The 27,892-nt window shown below is 38.4% G+C and overlaps 1 protein-coding gene and 2 pseudogenes across 1 annotated transcript; all 3 read left to right on the top strand.

Moving 5' to 3' along the window:
- Window positions 1–1,148: 1,148 nt before the first annotated feature.
- Window positions 1,149–2,416, top strand: LOC129756714 (astacin-like). Its single transcript, XM_055753703.1, has 5 exons — window positions 1,149–1,246; window positions 1,317–1,508; window positions 1,585–1,905; window positions 1,966–2,111; window positions 2,167–2,416. Exons 1-5 carry the CDS (start codon window positions 1,159–1,161, stop codon window positions 2,314–2,316), a joined length of 897 nt encoding a protein of 298 aa, XP_055609678.1. The 5' UTR covers window positions 1,149–1,158; the 3' UTR covers window positions 2,317–2,416.
- Window positions 2,417–12,224: 9,808 nt separating this feature from the next.
- Window positions 12,225–13,929, top strand: LOC129752727 (replication factor C subunit 5-like; annotated as a pseudogene).
- A 10,052-nt stretch (window positions 13,930–23,981) lies between these two features.
- LOC129756717 (astacin-like) lies at window positions 23,982–25,157 on the top strand (annotated as a pseudogene).
- Window positions 25,158–27,892: the final 2,735 nt, after the last annotated feature.

Below are 27,892 nucleotides of genomic sequence, written 5' to 3'. Positions count from 1 at the left end.
AACAAACAAACAAAACATATCAACAAAAATAATGAGATGAAAAACTGTTGGACACAAACGATCAAACAAGTCTCTATATTGAAAAAAAAAAATATACACGGTGACCCTTAAGTTATCATCATTTTGAACAACAGCTCTAGGGGGTCAGGGGCTATAATTTTATGATAAACTATCAGTGCTTGTAAAGCTAATTGTGCAGAACCAAACCAGCGAAAAATTGTACCGTACTAAATAAAGGTTTTAAATCGTGCTGACAAGCCCTTAACCTTACTAAAAACCTACAACTCAGCTGCGGAATCGATTTCACGCCTTAATTGAATTTTCGGTGATGATCGACAGTTTCATAGAGCTGATTTAATTAATGTTGGTTCCAAAAAGCGGATGAACGATACAAGATCTCAACGCCCATCCAGTCGTGATTGATTGATTCCATTTCCTGCCATTTGATACAATAAGTTTTAAGGAGTTTTTAATTGATTCGATTTATCAGATTTTTGAGAATCCTATTCAATTAAAAATCATAAATGCAATAAAAACGTTAAGAAGGAAATATTTCATTCATACCCATGGGCTTTTGCTAATTTGCTCTACTCTGTTCCAATTAAGAGAAACACCAATGCAATCCAATATTTTTTCCAGAATATTTACAGTATCAAATATGTTCATGAAGTGGCAGTTTCCTCCAAATATATTTTCGACCATAGAGTTCACATCAGCATGGAGTCATTCAAGACTAGAACCAATTTTCAAAAATTGAAAAAGTAAAACTGACAACACAAGCCACACTGGAAGGACTGAAATGTTAACCATTGGAAGTGATACTTATAGCGAAATACTGATGTTCTGGTGAAGATGTCTAAATAATCTCTACTTGTTGCTTGGTTAACATCCCATGAATTCACTCAGATCAACAATACATCATTTTTTTCACTCGCTCATCATAATAGTCATTTAGATTAACTTTAACTACTACTAATTTCTTATTAAATCGCGCTGTTGAGAGACATTTCTTTTTTATTGCATAATTTTGTATAATTTTCTTGCTTTCTATTGAGCGTATGGATTTCGTAATTGCCCTTAATATTTTAATTTGTAAACAACAAACCGACTGTCAATGATATAAAAAGTGAGCCCTTCGACACTGTCAATCATCTAACAATGTATCTCAAGACCATTCTTCTTCTCTGTGCGACGGAGTTGCTTTGGGCAGCTCTAGCTGATTATGACACTCCCAGTGAAGAAGTTGGTAAGTTCATTTTTGTTATAGATTTTGGGAAAATCAACCCTCTTTAACGAATGAAATTTCTGAACAACAGGTAGAAGAGTAGCCAGATATGACCCGAAGGCCAAACGAGCGGGTTATCCCTTCGAGCTGGGATTCGGCTACTACTTCCAGGGAGATATCATGTTAGAGCCCCCCAGGAAAGGAAGAGTCTCGATTTCAGAAAGGTATCAATCCAGGATTTGGCCTCGAGGAAGGGTACCTTACCAAATCAAGGGAAATTTCTGTGAGTATTTGAGCCTTAGTTGTCGTATGGAGTCATTGTGAATTAAAAATCTTTCTTATCTTATCAACAAAAACAGCTCAAAGTGAACGGGAAACGATCATGGCTGCCATGGCGATGTACGCTGAAAAAACTTGCGTCCGTTTTGTGCGAAGGAGCATTTTCGATGCTCAGTACATAAAAATCGTCAACGATAATGCCGGATGCTATTCGTATGTGGGAAGAAGTACAAACAATCAGTACAATTTGATCAATCTTCAGACGCCGTCATGTTTGTACGCGGTGGGCACTCCGGTGCACGAAATGATGCACGCCATTGGTTTCTATCACGAATTCACTCGGCCAGATCGTGATGACTGGATCACCATCAACCGCAGTGCTCTTTTGCCCGAATATCAAAGTAATTTCGTGAAATTGTAAATTCGAAGCAGTTTCTGTAATCAATTTTTCCGTTTCACAGCTGATGAATTCTTCAATGCAAATTTCGGTAAATTGGACGCCAATGAAGTGGATCTCTACAACATTACTTACAATTATGGCAGTGTTATGCACTACTCCAAGTATGCAGGAGCTCAAAGTGCCGACTATCCGGTGATGGACAATAAGGTCAGCGCCTTGATAGATATATTCTAGGATGATATTCAAGTTAATTTTCTTATAGCAACCCTGGGAAGGTGATTTTGGAAATGAAGAAGGTTTCTCACAGCCTGATATCGATCAAGTGAACATCAGATATAAATGCAGTCAGAGGAAACACGCTAAGAAACTGAAATCCAAAAAGAAGCTGAGCAAATCCAAAGCAACAATTTAAAAAGAAGAACTAACATTTTATCTAACTTGGGCTACTTTGGCTATTGAACTGCGGGGTATGGTTTATATATTAAAATGAAATAAAAACCGTCAGCACAAAACATTTTCTCAATCCAATTTCATGCTGGAAAAATAACACTGACCGTTTAGTATGTGGATGAATTTGTAGATATGTGTCGTCCTCGACACAGAGCGTGGGTTCGAATCATGTGAACTGAGTGTTTTTATTGGTAGACATGCCTGAGACATTCAAAAACTCCTGTACACTTTAGAAAATGTGTCTGAAGCTTTGTCATGTTTCCGTTAGAATCAAGTGGAAATCATGAAATGGTTGTTTTAGTCACGTTCTCATTCGGAAACGTTTTAAAAATTTCGATTCTAAGCTAATGTCCGCATCTAGAAGCAGCTGTCAGAGATAACCGAGTTTTGGGACCCAGTATTCGTCTCGATCTCACTCCACGAAGGAATTAGAAAGAGTGTTCGTCGACTCATGAGGCAGCTTCATTCCCAAGTCTGGTTAGCTTTCTCCAGTGGAGGGTCACCATTTTGCAGAGTGTGAGCAACGTTCAACTAGACACTTTCTCATCTCCGGCACCCAAAAAACCTGTTCATCGATCAGCAATCATCAGCAATGAAGTTACCCAATTCTTAATCACGCCAATGTTTCGCCTGATCTGAACACCATTCACTTTATTTGAGTATGCCAGACGTTCTCCAAGATGACCATCGAAGACAAACTAGTATGCCGTCAAAAACTCTGTTGGAACTGCCTATGGAGGGGACATAAATCCAGCAGTTGTCAATCCAATAACTGCTGTCGAAAATGCCAAGGGCGCAACCCAAGTAACACAGATTATGCCAACTAGCATTAGGAAGTTTTATTATGGTTTAATTATGGCTAGAGATGTACCGAATATTCGGTCGGCCGAATATTCGGCGCCGAATACCGTCGAAAAACCGTTAAGCCGAATATTCGGCTCACCGAATAGTTGAGCTAAGTATTCGGCCGAATAGGCCGAATAGGCCGAATATCTACTACAGCTTGCAAAATTTTGAATAATTTATAAAATATCCAAAAGTAATGTTGTAAAAGCTACACAATCATAAAAACTTATGGTTTCAGCAAAACATCTAAGGTGTGACGGCGTATCTTTCACAGAAGATCGTACATTCTCTTGAACAAATATCGCATTTTACTTTTATTATAGTTTATTCCAGATTTTTCATGATATCTTCATGCTTGCCCATAAATCCAGTAAAGATTCCAGATAAGTTTCCAGTTTTTTACATTAAAAACTCCATAGAATATTCGACCGAATATTCGGCCGAATATTCGGCCGAATATTCGTTTGGCCGAATAGTTGAAAAGGTCAATATTCGGTATTCGGCCGTTCGCCGAATACCACTATTCGGTACATCTCTAATTATGGCATTTTTTTGTGCAGCTCGTTTTATGACGGTTTTATTATGGTCATGCAGAAGGCTTATTTTTTTTTTCGACCATATGTTTTCAGATGGTTTTGAAAACTCTAATAAAACTTTTATTAAACATACTGTTTTAGTTATTTTGAAAGAGTTATGAATGCTCTTTTTAAACTATAATAAAACACAAACTTAGATGTTTGCTCCAAGCTTTCTTTTGCATGTTCTATAATAGCACTCAGTGCCTGATTATTAAACCACCATAAAACTAAGTGACAGTTCTCGATCAAGATGTCAGAACAGGACACGCTCAGATTAGATAGCACATATTTGAATTGGGACTCCCATTTTTACACATTTTTGGTAAGTTATGCGTGTTGGTTTTGAGTTAAAATTTAAAAAATACATCTTTGAAAACTTGAAATCACCGAAAGTGGTATGAATATCTTTACAATATGAGTATTGAGTGAAAGGGCCCAAATAGTAGGAAAAAAATGTTGCTTGACGCCATCAATAATTTAAGATGGCGGCTTCCGCTTTTATTTTCAAAGCTGTAAATTACTGAAAATATCGTGAAACCTTCACAATATGGTTATTAGGTGAAAGTAATAAACGAGTAGAAGTCAAATTTCGTTGCCCGTCGCCATCTTAAATCCAAGATGGCGGCTACCACTCAACTTGAAAATACTGTAAATGACTGAAAATCGCAGAAAACCTATATTATAGGGGTATAAGTTGAAAGAAATCAACCGGTAGAAATTGAATTTCGCTATCTGACGCCATCTTGAAATCCAAGATGGCGGCTTCCGCTAAACTTTAAAATGTAGTGAATGACTTAAAATGACATGAAACCCAAATTGGTAGTGGGTGAAAGGGCTTAACGAGTAGAAGTCGAATATTGCTATTTTACGCCATCTTGAAATCCAAGATGGCAGCTTTCTATAAACTTTAAAAATGCTCTAAATCATTGAATATCGCATGAAACCTCCAAAATATGGGTATTTGTCAATTGGGATAAGCTAAAAAAAGTTTATTTTTGCATTCTGATGCTATTTTTAAATCCAGAATGGTGGCTTCAGCTGAACTTAAAAATACTGTAAATGAATGAAAATAGCATGAAACTCCCAAATATATTGTATTGGGTGCTAAGGCTAAATGATAGAAGTCAAATATCTCTTTTCGCGTTTCTCTGAAATCTGTAAGTGACTGAAAATCCCACAAAAACCACCACAATACAGACCCGTTAGTTTTTGGCAACATCGAATTTGGCACATGTGCCTAAATCAGACGGTTAACAGAAACAACATAACTTTATAGTTTTCGCTAGAATAAGACCAATACAATTTAGACATAATAGCATGATAGGAATAATAGAATTACATAAATGGTAAAAAAAATCAAAAACTATAAACAAAACAAGAAAAATTTAAAATGCATTAGACACATAATGAAAAAATAATAAAAGTGATTTAAAATGATCTAAATTGTCTTAAATAGTAGTTTTAATGTAGTATTACATGAAAAAAAGTAGTGTTCAAACGATTTTCATTGATTAACAGCATTTTAAATTCAGTGGAAGCTGCTATCTTGGATTCCAAGATGGCGTCGGAAAGAAAAAAATCGAGATCTTCTAGCTTAGCCTTTTCATTCAATGCCCGTATAGTGGTGGTTTAATGCGACTTATTGTCAGCATTAAGCATTAAAAGTTGAGCGAATGCCGCCATCTTGGATTTCAAGATGGCGTCTGATAGCGAAATTCAACTTCTACTCGTTTAGCCCTTTCACCCGATACCCATTTTGTTGGGGTTTCATGCGATTTCAAGTCATTTACACCATTTTAAAGTTCAGTGGAAGTCGCCATCTTGGATTTCAAGATGGCGTCAGACAACGAAATTTGACTTCAACTTATGATTTATTCCACGGGTCATTCAAAACCAATCCCTTTTCATTCAAAAAGTCTGTCCTCATTTAATGTACTAATGATTAACAACTCAGAAATGAGGAACTCAACCTTAGCGTGTAATTGGTTGGCTTGCGAGAGAAACGTCAAATCGTAGCTTTTTTTGGGGTCATCATTAAACCATAATAAAACTATGAATTGACTCACGCTATGTTGGTTGCAAAATCGAAGGGCACAAAATGACGCCATGTTGACGGATTCACAATGCAAGCAATGGAAAATATTTTTTCAGGCCTTTTTTCATCAATTCCATCATGATTGACCATCAGATTTGACGAGGCGCATTTATTTTAAGATACTATTTCATATACATTTTACCTAAAATCTTGACTGGCAGTAGAAAAGACGCTCATTATATGGTTAAAACATTGTTTTTTTAGCTATTAATTTTACCAGACCATATCTGAATAATGCAATCATCATTCATCAACCATTAAGGTTGCTGGAAAAAATAAAAAAAAAAAACTCCGAGAACTCACAGAATCGAAAAAAACAAAAATTTCTAACATGTTTAATAATAGCTTTTTAAAAGCTTTGGTGACCAACATTGATGACCAACAATGATATGTCTTGATAACGTTTCTAGGGTAGGGCCAAATAGCCTGATTTTGGCTTTATTAGAGTCCAGGTGATGTTATAGAATGCGCTTTAGCTTTTTATGAAGATTAATGCGATAGTCCAAACGAAATTTTGCTGACCATAATAATGCTAAAATTGTTACTTGGGAACCCTAGTAAACAGTCATGGCGAATCCACCAAGCCGTTACTGTCAAGAAACATCCGAGTCGTAGTCTCAAATGTGTGCCGTGACAGGCGCGAGTTCAGCAAACGCTGCTCTAGATCTGGCACACGATGGGCAGAAAAAAGCCGAGGGCCGAAAAATCTAGGGTTCCGGCCAAAGGGATAAAGAAGACTGGACAACGGTCAGAGTAGACTGATTCCATCGACGGGGGGCTGTCGAGTAGTGTGCGTCCGACTCCATGGTTTGAAACTACAAAGATAACATCTTCTGCGTAGCGGATGCCGTTGGCGCGCCGTGTTCGTGCGTAGGATGCTATACCTTCGGGGAGTATCCGGGTTGTACGGTTCCCAACGACCGAAGCTGCGGGAATAAAACTTCACCTTCTTCGCAGTGGAAATTGTTGGGAAAGGGTTACTCCACGATCGGGGAATACCCCTTGTGCTATGCCAGCCGCGAGTCTAGGATAAGCTGCTCTCGATCGGCACACAATGGGCAAAAAGGTTGCAAACCCCGAATCTCGGAGATGAGAGGTCAGGCTTCGTTAGAGGAGAAGTCAGACCTTGAATCTTCAGGAGTAGAGGTTTGTGTGGTCCACCCCGAATCTTTACGATAAGAGGTCTTTAACCAACAAGAGGAAGGGTACAAGAAGAGGGGTATAAGTGGTCACCTCGAGTCATTACGAGAAGAGGTCAGATCTCGAATTGCTAGAGAAAAGATCGGGCTTTTAATCGTTCAGAGGAGGTCAGAACTCGAGTCGATGCGAGGAGGAGTCGGATCTCGAGTCACGAAGAGTAGAACTTCATATAGGAATCGGAGAGGTTAGTAGAGGAGAGTTCGAACGTCAAATCGTAAGAATGAGAGGTTTTGCTGACAGTGGTCTCGTCTGTGAGTATTGCCTTGAAGCGCACTAGCGCGAATAGACCTCCCTACTAGACTATTGAAGCATAGTGTTTTAAACATTTCGAGGTGGGAACTAGGTCTGCTGCCCCAGTTGGAGTTTAGGGAGTAGGATTGTTGAAATTAAAAACTTTCTCGTAGTCCTTTTTATGAGCGACTCGACTGTAATATTTATTGTGGTGTAATTAGTTATAATTGAAGTAATAAAGAGTTAATTTCAGTACTTACAAATAAGTTTTCTTCGTAAGCATTCAATAATGCCACGTGCCTTTCGTGTGATCTTGGTTTTTGTGTGACTTGTAAGTACAGATTGTTCGCTATTGTGTTTACAGAATTCTACGAGTGTTTCAAAATATAAGTAAGGATAAATGAATTTAATGTAAATAATACTAACTTGGAATAATCGGTAATTATTGCTAAATTACTCCTATCTGTTACAATTTTCGCTTGCCACTTTCTTCTAACTTATACAGGAAACGTTCTTCTTAGTAGTTCTTCTCTTAATCATTGCACTCTCATGGTAGCGTCGGCGTCGACGTCGGTTTTCACTGCCCTTGTTGCCAGACGTGCTGACAAGGATGTATACACAGAGTATATCATGATTCATGAGTCTTCCCATTTCCGATTGTACCCATGGACCCAAAGTAGTACCCATGCCTTGGAATACAATCCGTAAATCGGGATTTATTACCTGTGGTTACCAACTAAAAAAAGCCTAGAGCGGAGGGGAATACGTCCATAGATTCGAATCTCACCAGCGAAGAAGTGTCATCATTATCTGCAGCAGTCGGAATACTTACAAAAAAGTTCATTCTAACAAGGTGCTCGGAGCAACGACCGTGATCAAACTGACGGATGATTACGGCACTTCTCTCACTTCGCCAGAGCCCTCTCCGACTCGGGTAGTGAATATAAAGTCCTCAACGAGTGATTTGCGCAAAAACTCAAAATCCATCGTACAACATCGATTCCAGATGGTCGAGTCTTCCTTGCAACGAGACACTTATCTATAGGCTCAGTATCAAAACTTCATGGCCGAATACGTCACCCTAGGGCATATGCAGCGTGTAGACACTTCTACTCAACCCAACCAACAGTATAACCTTCCTTATCATGCGGTGATTCGTAATGACAGTCCCACTACCAAGGTGCGAATCGTTTTTGATTTTTTGGGCAAGTCAGAATCTGAGAAATTTTTAATCGATCTCGATGAAGATGGTCGAGACATTCATCCAAAACGATCTTCGTTCCATTATCTTAAAATCAGAATCAATCCCGTTTTGCTCATCGCTGAAATTTAAAAAAAAGGTACCGTCAAATTTTGGTCGACGAACAAGGTACTCCTCTCAAGCGGATTTTTTGGCTAAGTTCACCGGACGAGCCTGTCAGCACGTTTGAGCTGAAAACGATCACCTACGGCACAGCTAGTGCACCATTTCTGGCCTGGGGAACTCTACAACAACTGGTAGAGGACGAACAAGCGGATTTCCCATTAGGCGCTGCGTTTCTGAAGACAGATGTAGACGTAGACGACCTGGTTACAAGCAGAGGGACTCCTGAAGAACTGACGAAAGTGCGGAAACAACTTCAACAACTCTGCCGGCGTGGATTGTGGCTTTGAGTTCCGCAAATTCCCATCGAATATAGAATCCGTTCTGCATGTCATTACTTTCGAAAGACGTGCGCTTCAATCATCAGTCAAGCTCGCTGCTGATCAGGTCATCAAAACCTTGGGGTCGCACTGGGAACCATCTCCAGATCATCTTCGGCTCCAAATTCAATTACCCAAACACTCTCCAGGCACGATTCTCAGCAAAAGATTGGCCCTCTCACTATTCGTCAAGCTATTCGACCCGTTAGGTAGGCCTCGTCATCGTCACAGCGAAAATGTCATCGTCACAGCGAAAATGTGAAAATTTTAGTTTATGCAGACTCTGTGGAGTCCGAACTCCGACGACGGCAAGCCATAGAGATGGGACCAACCATTACCACCTTCTTTTACCACGTATTGGTGAAATTACTTTGCAAAATTACCTATCCTAGATCAGGTTCGAATCCCACGTTGCATCGTGCTTCCCTGGTTCGAATCCATCCAGCTACAGGTGTTTTCTGACCTGTGTCTATTTTCGGTCAAAGGACTCATCAAGTGGTATTTCCGTTGGCCTTCTGACTGCCAAATTCAAAGTAGCTCCATTGAATAAACGCAGCATTCCTCGGCATTGAATGGTATGGACTTTGTGGGGCTCTCGAGGCTGCACGATTGTACCAGAAAATCTCCTCAACCTTCGGAAGGAAGTTCAAAACATTCTTCTGGGTCGATTCAACCACGGTGCTCGCCTTGGCTGAAGGCAACTTTCTAAGTTTGGACAATATCGTAGCTAATTGGGATTCAAAAATCTAGCTTTCAACAGTCGGCGCTTCGTGGAATCATGTAGCTTTCTGTAAACTGTGGTGGAATGTACCAAATTGGCTTCGGTCCGATGATTTTTTGCAGCTAACATCGCCATGAAGCACTTCCTTCGAGACCCATTTAGAGCTCCGCTCATCTTAACCGGTCGGTCCAACAGCCTAGTCCAGCAGTTCGTTTATCGGTTCTTTTGTTAGTCGACTCTCAAAGTACCAAACCGTGCTGCCGAGGAAGAATGACCTTAACGGGTTAAACTCCTATCAAAATGAAAAAAAAACCGTGCTGCGTTTCACAGCCTTCTGCCACAGGTTGTCTCGCAACTGAGTCGCAAGTCTTGCAACGCACGAGCCTAAAAAAAACGTTTTTCTAAGTAGTAGAAATTCGCGATGCCAAGAATGCTCTCATTCTCCGAACTCCGAGCACGTCGCAGCCCTTCAAGACTCGATGTCAACTCCAATCAGGTTCAAACTCTGATGGTTCATTCCGTTCTTGGATGCAGATCGCCTAATGCGTCAAGAACCAAATTCATCTCCCTTATCATCGGTTCTTCACCCTTCTGGCTGGTGGAGTGCTATCACGAAGGGCATTTGCACGAGTTAACGCCGTCTCTTGCCAGACGTCGTAGTCAGCTTTTTGGGTGTCACCTGAATCAGTAGCGGCATCGAGTATCATCAACCGGCAACGAGGACGACCGATTCCCACAATGGAAGCGCTGAGTAGGCATTCCACGAGTCGGTAACATGTATGAATGTAAAAGGTGTGTTCTTTCTGAAGCAGGTTGAATAAAATCAGTTTTAGTTGAACAGTAGTCAGGTGTACACAGAAAAAAATTTGGACTATCACGTGTCATTGAAAATGGTTATCTGTAAATTAATACAACCTGTAATTTCGAAATCACGTAATTTTTAGTTGATTGGTTGAAAAAAAAAGTTAAAATTATTTAATTTTACAGCAAATGTCCTGTAACAAAAAGGAGCAGGACATGTACTGTAGTTTTACAGGTCACAACATTTATGTTTAAGTGAGAGCATTATTTACAGGCTGGTTTTGAATTTCAGGACTGTAAAATTCGAACGATTGTGGCTAGTGTTTTTGAATGCAGTTTAGAGAATGTTCGTTTTGCGGGATATGAATATCAATTGGTACAGTTCACAAGTAGATAATGAAATTAAAACTACGCATCAATTGTGAAAATTGCAATATTGATTGACCGATGTATATCAGCGCGATTAGACTCGTTTGCACACATTTCGATTGATTCCGTCGATTAATGGCTTTGTTGACGAGCTGAGGTAAATCTTCCGGCTTGGAAGATGCAACAACAGTACCGACGGCGGAAGGGACCGGAAAATCAGGAGCTGAACATGATGGAGGGGAACTGCATACAGGATAACTAACAGGACGGACCGCTGAGAAACGCCTCCAAACGGGACTAGCACCGGGTGGATTCGAACGAGTACATCCGGCTGCATTATCTGCTGTGAAAATTTTGGTTTGATTGCTAGAAATTTATTCTACGCGAAATTTCACTTTGACTGATTTTTCTGTATGCGATCGTGTTTTGTAGCAAATATTTCACATAACTTTCCATAAACATACTCATGAACGTAAACTAAGTGGATGATAGAAAATCATTTTTGATCATTTTTTCACGAACGTGTAGGTGTACGAGGTGAAAATTCTTATAAGAAAATCGAACAGCTGACTTGCACTTGCTGCTGCGCTTGTTTATATTCATTTTCATTGAGTGTAACGAGATTTCTCGACCTTTTTGTAATATTGTCAGTATTGTGATGTGTTTTCCTTCCGTGAATTTACTACCTGCCCCAACGAATGTTCACGTAAACTTCACTTCTAAATCACCAGCATAGCGGCACTTCCAAATCACCCCAAAGGTAAGAGTCAAAGTTGAAAAAAAAACAAACCCGACAGAATCTGTTTTGTTTGATACCACCGCTAGTTTGGTTGCCTTTTGCAGATCAAAGTGGTGTAACACCGTCGAGTGCCACGGAACTGTCGTTCCACTGTTCCCCTGGGTTAAAGAAGAATCGAAAACAGTAATGGAAAGAAGTAAAAAATCGTTGAGGTCCGCCACGGAGCATCCAAGTGAGACCAGAAGGAAATATAATCACGGAAAATACTGCTATGCCAGCCTTATAGACAGACGTAAGTTGATTTTCTTGAATATGAAAATGTAATCATTTTATAAATTGTTACAGTTATTATAACTTCATTCCTAAGCCTGGATTATTCTTGATTGATATTGCTGATTGGGACAAATTCACAATCGAGCATAACGGAGATCCTGCCGAAAACATGTCGATAGCAGTTTGCTTAAAAATGATTCTCCTTGGACGCTGGTGCAAATAACAACAGAAGTTTGCAATACTGAATCAAAGATACCCTGGCCGAGAATATTGAGATCCAAAAACTGTCTCCGATGATTTTCACTCGCGAGATGAAACGGTACCTGGATTCACTATGAGCCATTCCCTCACGGAAGAGGGATCCGCACCACCACAGGTGAGCAGTTTTAGCGAAACGAAAATGTTTTTTTCGCTGTTAAAGAAGTTTCTTTTAAATTCTAGTACAGCGGGTAATATGGAATAAATTCAAAGAAGAACTACGACCCAACCAGGAGCTGGAGATGGAGGTTTTCCGGAAAGGAACCGTTAAAGGTAACAAGCATAGCCAAATAGATTTCCATTCATTTAACATTCGTCCTTTTGATGATCGAATATGTTTAAAATACTGTAAATAATGCTTATTATTTTGTTAAAGGTTGGTTTGGTTCACATCGTTTTAATCTTCGAAATCGGATTCTAAGACATTCTAGAACTAAAAGATTTAAAAAACAAAAAAAAAATGCATAGAGCTTTTACAATTTACAAAAGTTCATAAGGCACTAAAACTTTCAAAGTCGGATTCTAAGACATTCTAGAACTAAAAGATTTAGAAAACAAAAAAATGCATAGGGCTTTTACAATTTACAAAAGTTCATAAGGCACTAAAACTTTTGAGGACAGCATTAATTGAAATTAAGGATATTACAGTCAAAACAATGTTCTCATCAACCTTACGATGTGAATCGGTCATTCAATTTTAAACATGAACATTTGTTATTTTTACTAAAATATCCAAATGGTAACATATTTTTATATTTTTATTTTCGAATTCAGGCAACCGGATAATAATGTAGCTCCTTCAAGGAGGCCACCGGGAAAGGATATATTAAACCGAATTGAGGTCACCTATCAGAATTGAACCCTCAGCCAAACAGATTCAGATAAGGTATTTTGTTTGTGTTTTGTAAGATAGACTCCAACACCTTTCTCATTATGCACATTCATTGTTTTTTTTATTAACTCCAACAGGACATACCGGAAGATCAACTCCCACATCTGCTGTTACTGGCAAAGCTAGTACCATTTTATCATGCGCCCGGCAGCTCTACAAGCCCCAATTGTTCAACCAGATGGTATTGGAACTGAACGCCTCGGTCTCGAACCTCAAAGTATCATCGAAAAGTATACCGACTATGTGCAGTTTTGTTTCATCTGTAACTACCTGAGCAAGATTATAACGGTTGTGTAGTCAAGTTGCATCCGGTTTCGGTTTGCACCGCTGGCAGCAGCACAGATTCTTCCCCGGCTGGAGCATGTCGTTGAAGCCGAAAAGTGAGCGATTTAATACATTCCTAAATGAAATGTCATTTTTTTAAATGTTTTTTTTTTTCAGTTTAAAATTTCTGAAGACGTAAGAAAGCCCTAATAAGGTTCTGAACGTGTTGCAAGTTGCAAGTACCTGGATAGCATTCAAAGATGTAACCGAGCGTAAAAGCGAGTTTACCAACATCGTTAATTGGTTGCTGAATGTCGGAAAATTCCGGGAAACTTTAGAAAGTATGATTCCATTATTTTCAATGTTTTTGTGAAATTCTAAATTTACCAATTTTTTGTTTCAGAAATTCAAAAGCTGAAATCCAATAAAGGTTGAGCCCTGGAGGATATTCACTACTATATCCATCGGATGGAATTTCCTTCTAGGTTGCAGTTGCTGATTAAAATCGCAGCATTCGAACAAAGGTTGGCCGGACTGTTTTAGCAACGCCCGCCGTATTGGAAACGATTGTATTGGCTTGCCAGCCGCATTTAGACGGAGGAAAAGCATCTTTCGAATATTGAAATTGAACAATAAAATTGTCATGAATGGCATTTAAAAATAGATACGTTTTAGTTTTTATTATTTCTCATTTCATTTCATTCATTTGTTTTATAATGTATCTGAAAAATGAGGTAAAACTACAACCCTGAACAGTGTACGCGGCTTTCAATTACAGGCTCGTAATTTTACAGCAGCCTGTAGAAAAATATGCTCACGTAAAAATAAATGTCGAGTAATTTTTTTACGACCTGTACAATTACGGTGAATGTCCTGCTCCTTTTTGTTACAGGATATTTGCTGTAATTCTACAGTAAATAATTTTTGCTGTGTAGACCTTTTTTTAAAAGAAATCCCACTGGCAGAATTCTTAACTGGCGCCCGAGAATAGGGACCTCGTGAAAGTGGGAAAAGTATAAGTCTGTGGTGAAAAATCGTAAACAGTGCAAAGTGCAAAAATCCTCAAAGTGGAATATCACAATATTCCAAGTGTTGGTCCAAGGAGCCAAGCAATATCACAACCTGGTTCAACGAGCCATCATCACGAAGACGAAAGCGGAGATTAGGACACCGAAGCCAACCGGCTCAATCGCTACTAGGGACCTTAGTAGCAGCGACGCAAACGACGGGCAAAAAGGAGAATCCCAACATAGCTGCCTGGTTTCCCCCCACGAGCGAAGGTCACCCCGAAGCTTACCCACAAAGTCCAGCAGGAATGCTTAGCACCTACTTGTAAGTAAACTAAACTCATTCCCCCCCGTGTAAAAAAATTAACTAATTAATAGACACCGAAACGTCGGAATAAATAAAGGTCGTTTATAAAAATTAATTGGAGTGATTTGCCGTAAATAAAACACTAAAACATACAGTCGACATCTTCAAAATCAATATTAACTAATTAGTTTAAAGAAAGTGAAGTGTGTGAAAACTAATCATGGCAAACCCACCAGCCGCTCTGACCACCCAACAGTTTATTGATCTGGGTAAAGTTCCCGATTTTGTTCGGGACGTAAAACCATTCACCGGCAATCCGACTAAACTTATCGATTGGATCACCGATGTCGAATCAATCTTTAGGACTTATCGGGAAAATGGTGCGACTGCCGCACAAATGAATATTTTAGAAAGAACGATTCGTAGGAAAGTCGAAGGTGAGGCTGCAGATATTTTAAATTCGAATAATATTACTGCGAATTGGCCCGATATTAAAAATTCTCTGATTTTATATTACAAAGATCAGAGAGATATTAACACTCTCGATTATCAGCTGACGTCAATTAAGAAGTCAGCAAATGAAGATTTGAATAGTTATTATAGCCGGGTCAATGAACTCCTTTCATTATCCATAGCGCAAATTAAAACAGACGATACAATGAGACTCAATGCCAACGCACACATAAGCTATTTTCGGGAAAAAGCTCTTGATGCTTTTATCAGGGGACTGGAAAAACCTCTCAACATATTGCTCAAAAGTTCAAACCCAGCAACACTTAGTCAAGCGTACAACTTTTGTATAGAATATCATAATTTGGATATGAGATCCGCACCATTCAGGAATGAATTAGGTGGGCAACCAGTTCCAAAACCCCGTGCTCTTCCAGAAATTCCACCAAAAGTACAGATCCAACCAAAGTTATTTTTTCCACCTCCTATTCCACCAAGGAGACAATCTATGAATCCATTTCAAAATAATTTGCAGCATACTCGAGGTTTCCCATTCCAAAATCAATTGCAAAATAACCCATTTCGCTCACACCCGCAAAATAATCCATTCAGACAGAATCCATTCCAAAACAATCGCCAAAATAATCCCTTTGGGCAAAATCCATTTCAAAACAACGCATCTTATAGACCAGAGCCCATGGAAGTTGACCCCAGTCAACAAACGCGAGCCCTCAATTACGGTAATCGACCGATGATGAATATGAAACGCCCGCACCCTCCTTCAACACAACAGAACAATTTTAAAAGACAAGCGCACCCGCTTGCAGCCGTTAGCCCCTATCCCGAATATTATGATGAAGATTACAATTATGGATATGATAGTCAGTACTGGGAGAACAGTTACTACGATGACTCATACCAAGAATTTGATCAACTAGCACCTGAAACAGGAAAACAGAACAATCAATCTGAGGTTGCCAATCCTGAGCCACAGGAGGCAAATTTTTTAGAATGGCTCCCGAGTTGGTAATTCCAACTATGCCATATATTAATCTTAAAACAAATATAGGAGATTTCCCCTTCCTTATTGATACCGGTGCCAACATAAACCTTATTCATCCAATGTTAGCATATAATTATTCACTTTCTAAACCGTACTGCTTTAAAGCAAATAACATAGGAAGTGCTAATGGCAAATTCAATGCGGACACAGCGATTGATATTAATTTTTTCCAGCCCAGGATAAATTACATTGCTCAGTTTCTACTACACGACTTTCACCCATTTTTTCATGGGATAATTGGAACTGGAATTCTATGCTCCTTAAATGCACAAATAGATTTTTCTAAGAACATGTTGCAGCTGAGTAAAGGAAACCAAACAATAAATATCCCGCTCCAGCAATACTATCCCGAACAAAGCGCCCCTACAAAAACAACAAACAGTATATCTCAACCGACGGTACCTCATAAAACAAACATAGTACCTCGGCAAAATAACACCGAGCAAACGTTTCGCACGTCTCATCTTTCACCCAACGAAAAAAATAAACTTTTAGAAGTGCTACAGCGACATAGAGAAGCATTCCATAAACCGGATCAAAAATTAACTTGCAGCACGATAGTGGAATGTGCAATTAACACTGTTGATGATATTCCAATTCATCAAAAGGTTTATCCATACCCTGCTGCCTACACGGAAGAGGTGAACAAGCAAATCGAAAAGCTTTTGCAGGATGGAATTATACGGCCTTCGAGATCAGCATGGACATCGCCTGTTTGGATTGTTCCAAAAAAATCTGACGCCTCAGGCGAAAGGAAATTTCGGATGGTAGTAGATTACCGAAAGTTAAATGAAAAAACAATTTCGGACAGGTATCCTATGCCTGAAATAAATTATGTTATTGATCAGTTGAAAGGCCAAAAGTACTTTATAACTCTCGACTTAGCGTCTGGTTTTCACCAGATAAAAATGAAGAAGAGTGACGTCGAGAAAACAGCATTCTCGATAAATAATGGCAAATACGAGTTCACTCGTATGCCATTTGGCCTCAAAAATGCTCCTGCAATATTTCAACGAGCAATCGATGACGTTTTGAGGAAGCATATTGGTAAAATATGTTACGTCTACATTGATGACGTTATCATTTTTGGCAGAACACTCGAAGAAGCACTTAATAACTTGGAAATAATTTTGAAAGCTCTGAACGATGCCAATTTAAAAATTCAATTGGATAAGTCTGAGTTCCTACGCAATGAAATTGAATTTCTCGGATACGTGATAACGTCCGATGGAATTAAGCCGAACATTAAGAAAATTGGGACTATCGAAGTCTACCCAGAACCGTCATCAATCAAGGAGCTGAGATCATTCTTAGGAATGATGGGGTATTACAGACGGTTTGTGAAGGACTTTGCAAAGATAGCAAAACCCCTTACAAACCTTCTGAGAGGGGAAGGATGTACATCAAATAAAAAAACTAAACTAAACGAGGCAGAGAAGTTTTGTTTTAGGAAGATGAGAAAAATTATCACATCATCTGACGTTTTAATTTACCCTGACTTCAATAAACCGTTTTTACTCACGACAGATGCCTCCGACTATGCTATCGGAGCTGTCTTATCACAAGGTGATATAGGTAAAGATAAGCCGATTCACTTCGCCTCAAGAACTCTTTCCAAAACAGAAGAAGGGTCCTCCGTTCCGGAAAAAGAAATGTTAGCCATCTATTGGGCCCTACAAACTTTTCGAAACTATTTATATGGTTCAAAATTCACTATCCTCACAGATCACCAACCATTAACTTTCTCACTTTCTCCGAAAAACACCAACGTAAAGCTAAAGCGTTGGAAGGCATATCTAGAAGAGCATGACTATTCCATCCAATATAAACCAGGTAAGAGTAACGTAGTCGCGGATGCCCTGAGCCGGATAGTTTGTTCAATGACTGGTACGCAGCATTCAGCGGATAACAGCCAACATTTTTATATAAAATCTGTTGATGTGCCAATCAATGTATTTAGACATCAAGTAATTTTAAACCAAGGACCGGATCAAGTGACAATAGAAAAACCATTTGAAAATTTTACTAGAATCAATGTATTTATCAAAGATATTAATGAAAATTCACTTTTGCAGGTTCTGAAAAATCATTTTGACACCAGTAAGTTAAACGGACTTTTAACAACGGAAGAAATCATGGGTAAATTACAAGAAGTATATAGAAAGCATTTCGGAAACCAAAATATGTTAAAAATCCGTTTTTCGCAAAAACAACTTCACGACATCCAGGAGGAGGACAAACAATGGAACGTTATAAAAAAGGAACATTGTCGTGCACACCGGGGTGCAGAAGAAAATAAGTGGCAAATTTTGAGGAGGTTTTATTTCCCAAAGCTTTCTCAAAAATTGCATGAATTCGTAACAAATTGTCAATTATGCCACGAAAACAAATATGATCGAAACCCTATCCACTTTCCTTTACAAAAAACTCCCATACCAAATCAACCATTTCAAATAGCTCATATAGACATTCTTTTCATAGACAATCTCCAGTATTTAACGTATGTCGATAAATTTTCAAAATATGCTCAAGCTTATTTAATTCAGTCTCGAGCTGCAGTAGACTTCGTGCCTGCTGTAAAAGAGGTGTTATCCAAATTCAAATTTCCCGAAACTTTGGTCATGGATCAAGAAAAATCGTTTATGACAGGGGATCTAGTACACTTCTATAACACCAATCAAATAACGCCTTATATTGTGGCAACTGGGCGAAGCGAAATGAATGGCGTTGTAGAACGGTTCCATTCCACGATTTTATTTATCGAATCACGAAGAGAGAAAATCCGACAAAACCACCTGAACAATTAATGGAAATTTCAATAGTCAAGTATAACCACACTATCCACTCTTCCACTAAATATACCCCATACGAAATCGTTATACCAAGCTCACAGAGTTCACACATAATCGAGACTGTTTATAAAAATTTATTGACGAAACAAACGAAAGACTTAAAATACCATAATCGTAAGAAAAAACATAAACACATCATAGAAGGGACAAATGCTTTCGAAAAGACTAGACGTAGAGTTAAAACGGTACCTAGGTACAAGAAAATTAAGATAGACAAAGTTAATAAGAGTACTGTTAAAACAACTGACGGCAGACGTATTCACAAAAACGACATAAAAATAAGGAAATTTTAGACGAGACTTATAAAAACCTTATTTTACTCTTTCAGATTCCTGACACTTACGGTGCAGACATGGACATTCGACATAAAAAGACTGGACCAACCAATTTTCGTGTACGAGATAGGAACAGCAAGGATACAACATCAATCCATATATTACATACACCATTTTAACATAGAAGCAATACGTACCCATGTAATGGATTTGAAGATCAAATTTAACGAAATTGAAGCAAACCAGTTTTCAAAAATTATACTTGAGAAATTTGATGAAATTGATACTTCACTTAAAAACATAATCCCTACTAAGAGACAGAAAAGATGGGATGCTGTAGGAACTGTTTGGAAATTTATAGCGGGAACTCCCGATGCAAACGATTTAAGGATGATAAATTCTAGCATCAATAATCTCATTTACAACAATAATGAACAAGTAAAAGTTAATAAAGAAATGTCTTTGCAATTAAAAGAATCAGTATACAAAACTAAAGACGCTATCCGACTGTTTAAATCAAAATCGTCAGAATTGTATTCTATCAATATTTTGTTCAATCTCAAAAATCTTAATGAAATGATAAATAATATAATCGATACTATAATGTTAGCTAAGCTAGGGATTTTAAATGAAAAAGTTTTGACTAAGAACGAATTAGAAATGTTAAGGAAGGATTTAGAAGATCAGAACGTTACAATTCACTCCTCGTCAGAAGCAGTCAACTACGCCAAGACGTCGATAGCTACCAACCATCAAGAAATCGTACTCTTCATAAAGATACCAAAGCTGGATTCCCGAACCTTCTGCAAAGTCCGAGTTTACCCAATACTTCACAACCATCAACAAATCCATACAACCAAGAAATTTCACCTGATTCATCCAACTGCAAAATTAACCGTCAAGACGTTAGAACCGACAATCTATAATATTGAAGATACTGAAGTGGCTGATTCTACATGCATACCAAATCTCTTAGATGGAAAAGCAGCCATCTGTAACTACACATTAAACCCGATACAACACGAAGTTGTACAGATTGATATGCACCATATACTTATCAACGCCGCTAATAACTTTACCCTATCATCCGATTGTATTACTGCTGAGAGGATCCTGTACGGATCTTATTTAGGGTTAGTTGCCCTACTTTGGACCCATTAAGCGGTGGTTTTTAAATAATCATGTTTTTCTCATAATCAAACGGGCGATTTATATCTTTCAAGAAATTTATTTATAGTTCATGATCTTATCTACAAGTTTCAATAAGAATTTTCAACATAGCTTTCGCCATTATTGAAAGATTTGCAAAGATATTGATGATCAAAATTTCCATCTTTGAACCTACTGTTCCAATTTTGGTACTGTACTGGTACCTTTAATTGGACCTATAACTAGATTTCCTATAAAATTTATGATTTATCGAAAAAAATAATCAAATTCATTAACAGTGTAATCTTTAATCAGATATTGTTATAAAAAAGTATAACAGCTTTTTAACGACTAAAATACTAAAATTTTTGCAGTGAATATTTTATACACCTTTACTCCCCGTGAGCCCCACCAGCAGAACAATAGTTAAAACTTTATTATGTTTACTAACTTGTAGCTGATTTGCGTAAAGCTAACAAAAAATGTGAGAAATGTTCAATATTGGTTCTGAATTATGCCCCAATTAAAAATTCGCACCTTTGTTGATTTGATTGGTATTCAAACGAAGTTTTTGTGATGTTAGGTCTAAAAATGGAACATCGAAGTCAAAGTTTCCTTTATTTGGACCTTTTACAAATTTTCCGGTTTTCCCATTGATTTTCATTTATTTCAGGAAAAATAGGTAGTCTGGTTCATATTCTCCACAGTAAGGGTTATTGTCTTTTAAACTTTGTTGGGCACTTTAAAAAATGTGATTTTTCCTTATTCCCTCTCATTTCTCAAAACGCGCCCCACTAATTGAGCTGCCTCATTTCACACTGAATAGGAGGTACATTTTTAAAATTGTTGAAAATTTCATCAGAAAGACTTTTTATGGCAAAAAGCTGTATGGAAGGATTCAGGAAGAATAAGAGTTCATTGTGCACATAGCAGCATCATTATCCTATGCAAGCAAAACGAATTATTTACAATTTTCGGCATTTTAGGACTAAAGTAGGCTCTAGGACCAAAGAAGGAGCACTCACCCTACTACAATACGAAAATTGTACATTGATAATCAACAATAATTCATACACCAGTAAAATCCGGAATGTCACTGGTATACCCCTTCACCTGCCACTGGACGGAATCTCCATTACCAAAAATGGTGATGTACTAAACCTGAGCATGGAACACCTCCACAAGCTTCACATAGAAGCTCGAAAAGATCTGGATTACCTGCGTCTAAACAACAACAGCTTGCATTTCCCACATTGGACAATATTTGGAGGAATAACTCTTCTTCCTCTTATAATTGGTATCGTTATTGTCTTCAGTATTTTCTTTCACAGAACAGCACATATTAAACTACAGACCACACCAAATGTCAAGGAAAAGGTTGAAAATCTAGAATCAGGAAAAGGCATTGAAAATTTTAAACCACTTTCCATAGCGGATATCATGAACCAGGAGGTTCATCTTTAAGGAAGGGCAAGTTAACGCCGTCTCTTGCCAGACGTCGTAGTCAGCTTTTTGGGTGTCACCTGAATCAGTAGCGGCATCGAGTATCATCAACCGGCAACGAGGACGACCGATTCCCACAATGGAAGCGCTGAGTAGGCATTCCACGAGTCGGTAACATGTATGAATGTAAAAGGTGTGTTCTTTCTGAAGCAGGTTGAATAAAATCAGTTTTAGTTGAACAGTAGTCAGGTGTAGACCTTTTTTTAAAAGAAATCCCACTGGCAGAATTCTTAACTCACGCAGCACCACAATTGCTGCCGGGAATCCTCCGATTGCGGTACCGAATCAAAGGGGCCAAAAAACCGACCAAAACGGTAGTTCATTGCTGCATAAATTGCGTCCGAGCTTGCCCTAAATTGGTTGAATAATTAACGGCAGAGATACCAAGGAAACCCGTAGTCCCCGCGACCAAGGGGACATTTCCTCCGAGTTATCCGTGATCGATCGCCGGTTTAGAATTATTCTGCTAAGCGACGATCCAACCGATTTTGAACCTATTACCTATTATATTTTGAACCTGGTTGGCACATCTCTTAAATCCGTCCCAGATGATATCTTCAACGACATCCCATCCAATTATCTCCGGAAGTGGCAGCAAACTCAAAAGCTGCTGCAACACATCTGGCCTCGATGGTATCTGGAATATTTGTCATCAAAGAGCAAAGTTGCACAATTCACCTGTGAATCATAGGCTGTGACACTGAGAGAAAACCAGCTCTTCCTTCTGAAGGAGGATGGAACTCCACCACAGAAGAGCCCTTAACCTGATTCAAAACCTACAAATCAGCTGCGGAATCAATTTCATGGCTTAATTGAATTTTCGGTAGTGATCGACAGTTTCATACAGCTGATTTCATCTTGGTTCCAAAAAGCTGATGAACGAGACAAGATCTCACCAACAACTTGTGATGATTGACTGGTACAATTTCCTGCCATTTGATATAATAAGTTATAAGTTGTTCGTGAACTGATTCTACCGATCAGATTTTCAAGAGTCAAATTCAATTATAAATTACAAATAGGAAATATTTCAGAAGAAAACACGAACCTACAGCTTTTTGCTCAACATTGTTCCACTCCAGAGCAACGACTATGCAATAAAGTATTTCTTTCAGAATTATGTAAAGTAATTTACAGAAACAAATATATTCATTAGACCGCTGCAAAATATGATTTTTTGCTTCCATGTGTTTGTTCGATGCCTTTTGGGTTACCAAGCATTAGTGTAAAATTTGAGATGGTAGAGTTGATTTCTGAGTTAGCACAACGCATTTAAATTTTGTATGGAAATTTGTATGGAAGAAAAAATAGTCTTGTCTTGTCAATTAGTCTTGAAATGAATTTGGTCTTTGATTTACGGTTTTGACTATTCTTAAGCTTTATTTTTTGCTAACATGACAAGCAGCTAAGCATTTCATGGAATAAATCATAACCTGAAAAGTTTGGACTTCCCATACAAATTTCCATACAAAATTAAAACTCGTTGCGCTAATTCAGAACTGGATGGATCCGTTAAAGAAATTTATTGCTATTTCTGGCAGAAAAAACAACCAAAAAAGTTATGGGAGTTGTTAAACAATAAGAATTTAAAATTTCCATATAAAGCTTGTAGTGGTCTAATGTTCATGCAATGGAAGTTTACTGCAAACAGATTTTTGACCATAGAATTCACACAGTATGGAATTATTTAAGACTCGAATAAATTTTTAAAATTAAAGAAAGTCAAAATGACAATACAAACTACACTAAAAGAACTGAAATGTTGAACATTTGAAGTGATACTGAAAGTAAACATGCTCATATTCTGGTGAAGATGTCTTAATGATTTTCACGTGAACCTCGGTTAGAAATCCCATTTTGCTCTCTCTTCATAATCGACATTCAAATGAATTATTACTATAACTAATTTATACGACATCGTGCTGATGGGAGACATTTAACTTTTATTGCATAAATTTGCGTAATTTGTTGCTCTATATGGGTCGTATGGATTTAGTTATTGCCCTTAATATTTTAATTTGGAAACAACAAACCGACTGTCAATGATATAAAAAGTGAGCCCTTCGACACTGTCAATCATCTAACAATGTATCTCAAGACCATTCTTCTTCTCTGTGCGACGGAGTTGCTTTGGGCAGCTCTAGCTGATTACGACACTCCCAGTGAAGAAGTTGGTAAGTTCATTTTTGTTATAGATTTTGGGAAAATCAACCCTCTTTAACGAATGAAATTTCTGAACAACAGGTAGAAGAGTAGCCAGATATGACCCGAAGGCCAAACGAGCGGGTTATCCCTTCGAGCTGGGATTCGGCTACTACTTCCAGGGAGATATCATGTTAGAGCCCCCCCAGGAAAGGAAGAGTCTCGATTTCGGAAAGGTATCAATCCAGGATTTGGCCTCGAGGAAGGGTACCTTACCAAATCAAGGGAAACTTCTGTGAGTATTTGAGCCTAAAGTTGTTTGGAGTCATTTTGAATTAAAAATCTTTCTTATCTTATCAACAAAAACAGCTCAAAGTGAACGGGAAACGATCATGGCTGCCATGGCGATGTACGCTGAAAAAACTTGCGTTCGTTTTGTGCGAAGGAGCATTTTCGATGCTCAGTACATCAAAATCGTCAACGATAATGCCGGATGCTATTCGTATGTGGGAAGAAGTACAAACAATCAGTACAATTTGATCAATCTTCAGACGCCGTCATGTTTGTACGCGGTGGGCACTCCGGTGCACGAAATGATGCACGCCATTGGTTTCTATCACGAATTCACTCGGCCAGATCGCGATGACTGGATCACCATCAACCGCAGTGCTCTTTTGCCCGAATATCAAAGTAATTTCGTGAAATTGTAAATTCGAAGCAGTTTCTGTAATCAAATTTTTCCGTTTTGCAGCTGATGAATTCTTTAATGCAAATTTCGGTAAATTGGACGCCAACGAGGTTGATCTCTACAACATTACTTACAATTATGGCAGTGTTATGCACTACTCCAAGTATGCAGGAGCTCAAAGTGCTGACTATCCGGTGATGGACAACAAGGTAAGAACTTCGATGGATTCATTGTAAGATGATATTTAATTTCATTTTCTTATAGCAACCCTGGGAAGGTGATTTTGGAAATGAAGAGGGATTTTCGCAGCCAGATATCGATCAAGTCAACATCAGATATAAATGCAGTCAGAGGAAGAACGCTAAAAAACTGAAATCCAAAAAGAAGCTGAGCAAATCCAAGGCAACAATTTAAAAAGGAGAACTAACATTTTATCTTACTTGGGCTACTTTGGCTATTGAACTGCGGGGTATGGTTTATGTATTAAAATGAATTAAAAACGTCAACACAAAACATTTTCTCAATCCAATTTCATGCTAGAGATATAACACTTTTCGAGATTGGACCATGTAGTATATGCATTAGACTGAGTCGATTTGGGGTCATTTTTGAATTTCTCATACCTTGGGGACTTAATTGCTTCGTTTTGGTTTACAACTTATCCATGATTGTTGTTAAATTTTTAATTAACGTTTACATGAGTAAATATGAACTTTTAGGTTTGTATGGGAAAATTGAATATTTTGCACTGACTTACTACTTTTTTTTTTTTAAACTGCGACCCAGAGATGGGTCTTGACTCAAACATTCAGTCAGCGAAACTTTTTTTGTAGAGAAATGAATCCAACTTAGATGAAATTTCAGGGACTAGATATGATAAAATCGATGTTGAAAAACATGCGAAAAAAATTCGCCTTGTCTCCCGGTAAGACTTGAACCCACATCTTGCGCCTCTCCGGGGCCCATGTATTAACATTCTACTACAGGAGACCAACCTGGCGTATGAATATTATACTGGTTGAGTGTCGATGTCTATCGGAATGAAGGGAATAATTCTCCCATGTGATCATAATCATTTTTCTTGGTCTATTTCTATTCCCATCATTTCATCTTACGGTAGTTGGAATCAAGTTTGGACATTTTTAGGAACGGCAAGATTTGCATTGTCTTCTCATATCCTGCACGGGTTGTCAGTTATGATGAGAAATGATGCGTTTGCCGTATTTTAATATCCAGCCAATTTCGGTGTTTGGCACCGCCTTATTTCTATTTTTAAACTGCGACCCAGAGATGGGTCTTGGTCTTTCATCTAAGTTGGATTCATTTCTGTACAAAAAAAGTTTCGCTGACTGAATGTTTGAGTCAAGACCCATCTCTGGGTCGCAGTTTAAAAATAGAAATAAGGCGGTGCCAAACACCGAAATTGGCTGGATATCCAAATACGACAAACGCATCATTTCTCATCATAACTGACAACCCGTGCAGGATATGAGAAGGCAATGCAAATCTTGCCGTGCCTAAAAATGTCCAAACTTGATTCCAACTACCGTAAGATGAAATGATGGGAATAGAAATAGACCAAGAAAAATGATTATGATCACATGGGAGAATTATTCCCTTCATTCCGATAGACATCGACACTCAACCAGTATAATATTCATACGCCAGGTTGGTCTCCTGTAGTAGAATGTTAATACATGGGCCCCGGAGAGGCGCAAGATGTGGGTTCAAGTCTTACCGGGAGACAAGGCGAATTTTTTTCGCATGTTTTTCAATATCGATTTTCTCTTATCTAGTCCCTGAAATTTCATCTAAGTTGGATTCATTTGTCTACAAAATAAACTATGATTTTATGCTAAAAAGTCACACTGAGCTCTCCAAGATATGCTTTTTGAGGATGTTTTATCAAGACCCATGTGCAGGGATGCCAATGGGCCTGATTTTCCAGGATTTGCCTGATTTTTAGAGACTCAGCCTAACAACCTGATAAGCCCTGGTTTGGTTTGTGGAGCAACGACCAAAAAAAGTCCCCACTTTGATAGAAATTTCCGGTACTCTGAAGTATCCTGATTTTTATTACACAAGTTTTTGAATTTAAAAAAAATGTTGGCAACCCTGTTATTATCGACACGGGATTTAGCCAAGATCGTACAAAGTCGATTGCTTCTGGTTTGCCGCTACTTATACTGTAGTGACCTGAGCGCAGACGGTGACACACTCTCAAAATATCCAGTGGATCCAGTGTTACTTGTATGTTACTATCGTGAATTTTGACAGGTCGATGTTAACAAATAGAGTATTTCCTGAGACAGATTGTGGTAGGGTAGCTTTTTGTTTTTGTTTTGAAAAATGTTAACACCAACTGGTCGCCACCCAGCAAACATGAAATCGCATTAAGAATGATAACTAAAGTCATTTAAAACGCTACTGCGAATCGTAATTCCAACTAACGCAAGTAAAGGGTCGTAAAAATCGTTACTCGAACTCGGATTAAACGGTTTAAATCGGATATGATAAAAAGTCCGCCCTGTTTGCAGATTTTGAAATCGATTTCGTTCCTTTTTTTCTCCCGCGTGAGACAAGTGAAAGAACAGCTTTGAAGTTCTCTCAGCGACCAGCAGTGCAACCATATTGCTAAAAAATCAGATGGTGTATTTGCAGGAATTGCCCAGTGACAGAAGCAGCTAATAGTGTCGCTGGCAACGGTTCGCATGCGCTGAGAGGAAAAACTTGTACTCTCTTGCTTTCTTTCTTTGTATGTATATTGCCTCCACTTTGGTAGGTAAATGCTGTTTTATCGTGTTTCATACGATTATTCTATAATGTATATGAAACGTATAGCAAAGTTGTTGTGAATTTTTTTTTATTTAAATAAATTTATTAGGCCATTTACTTTTTAATCAAAGTTTTAGTGTGCCGAGGGTCAGGGGTTTTCTTAAGACTAGGGGGAGGTTGGAAGGGGTAAGGAGAAGGAAGGGGGCGTTGGGAGGGAATTGGAGTTTTTAATAATAACTGTTCCCTTGATCGGGTACTGGGGGATCCTTTTGTGTTGCTACGATCATCTGCCTCATCCGATGATTGAGTCGTTGAGGGTTGAGGGGTAATTCGTTTCCGAGGAGGAGAGGCTGGTTTGAGGTTTGCAGTTTGTTGAT

The sequence above is a fragment of the Uranotaenia lowii genome, chromosome 3 (assembly GCF_029784155.1).
Source record: "Uranotaenia lowii strain MFRU-FL chromosome 3, ASM2978415v1, whole genome shotgun sequence".
Taxonomy (NCBI): domain Eukaryota; kingdom Metazoa; phylum Arthropoda; class Insecta; order Diptera; family Culicidae; genus Uranotaenia; species Uranotaenia lowii.
Note: the sequence above shows the minus strand (reverse complement) of the source record. Positions and strands in the feature narration are given on the sequence as shown.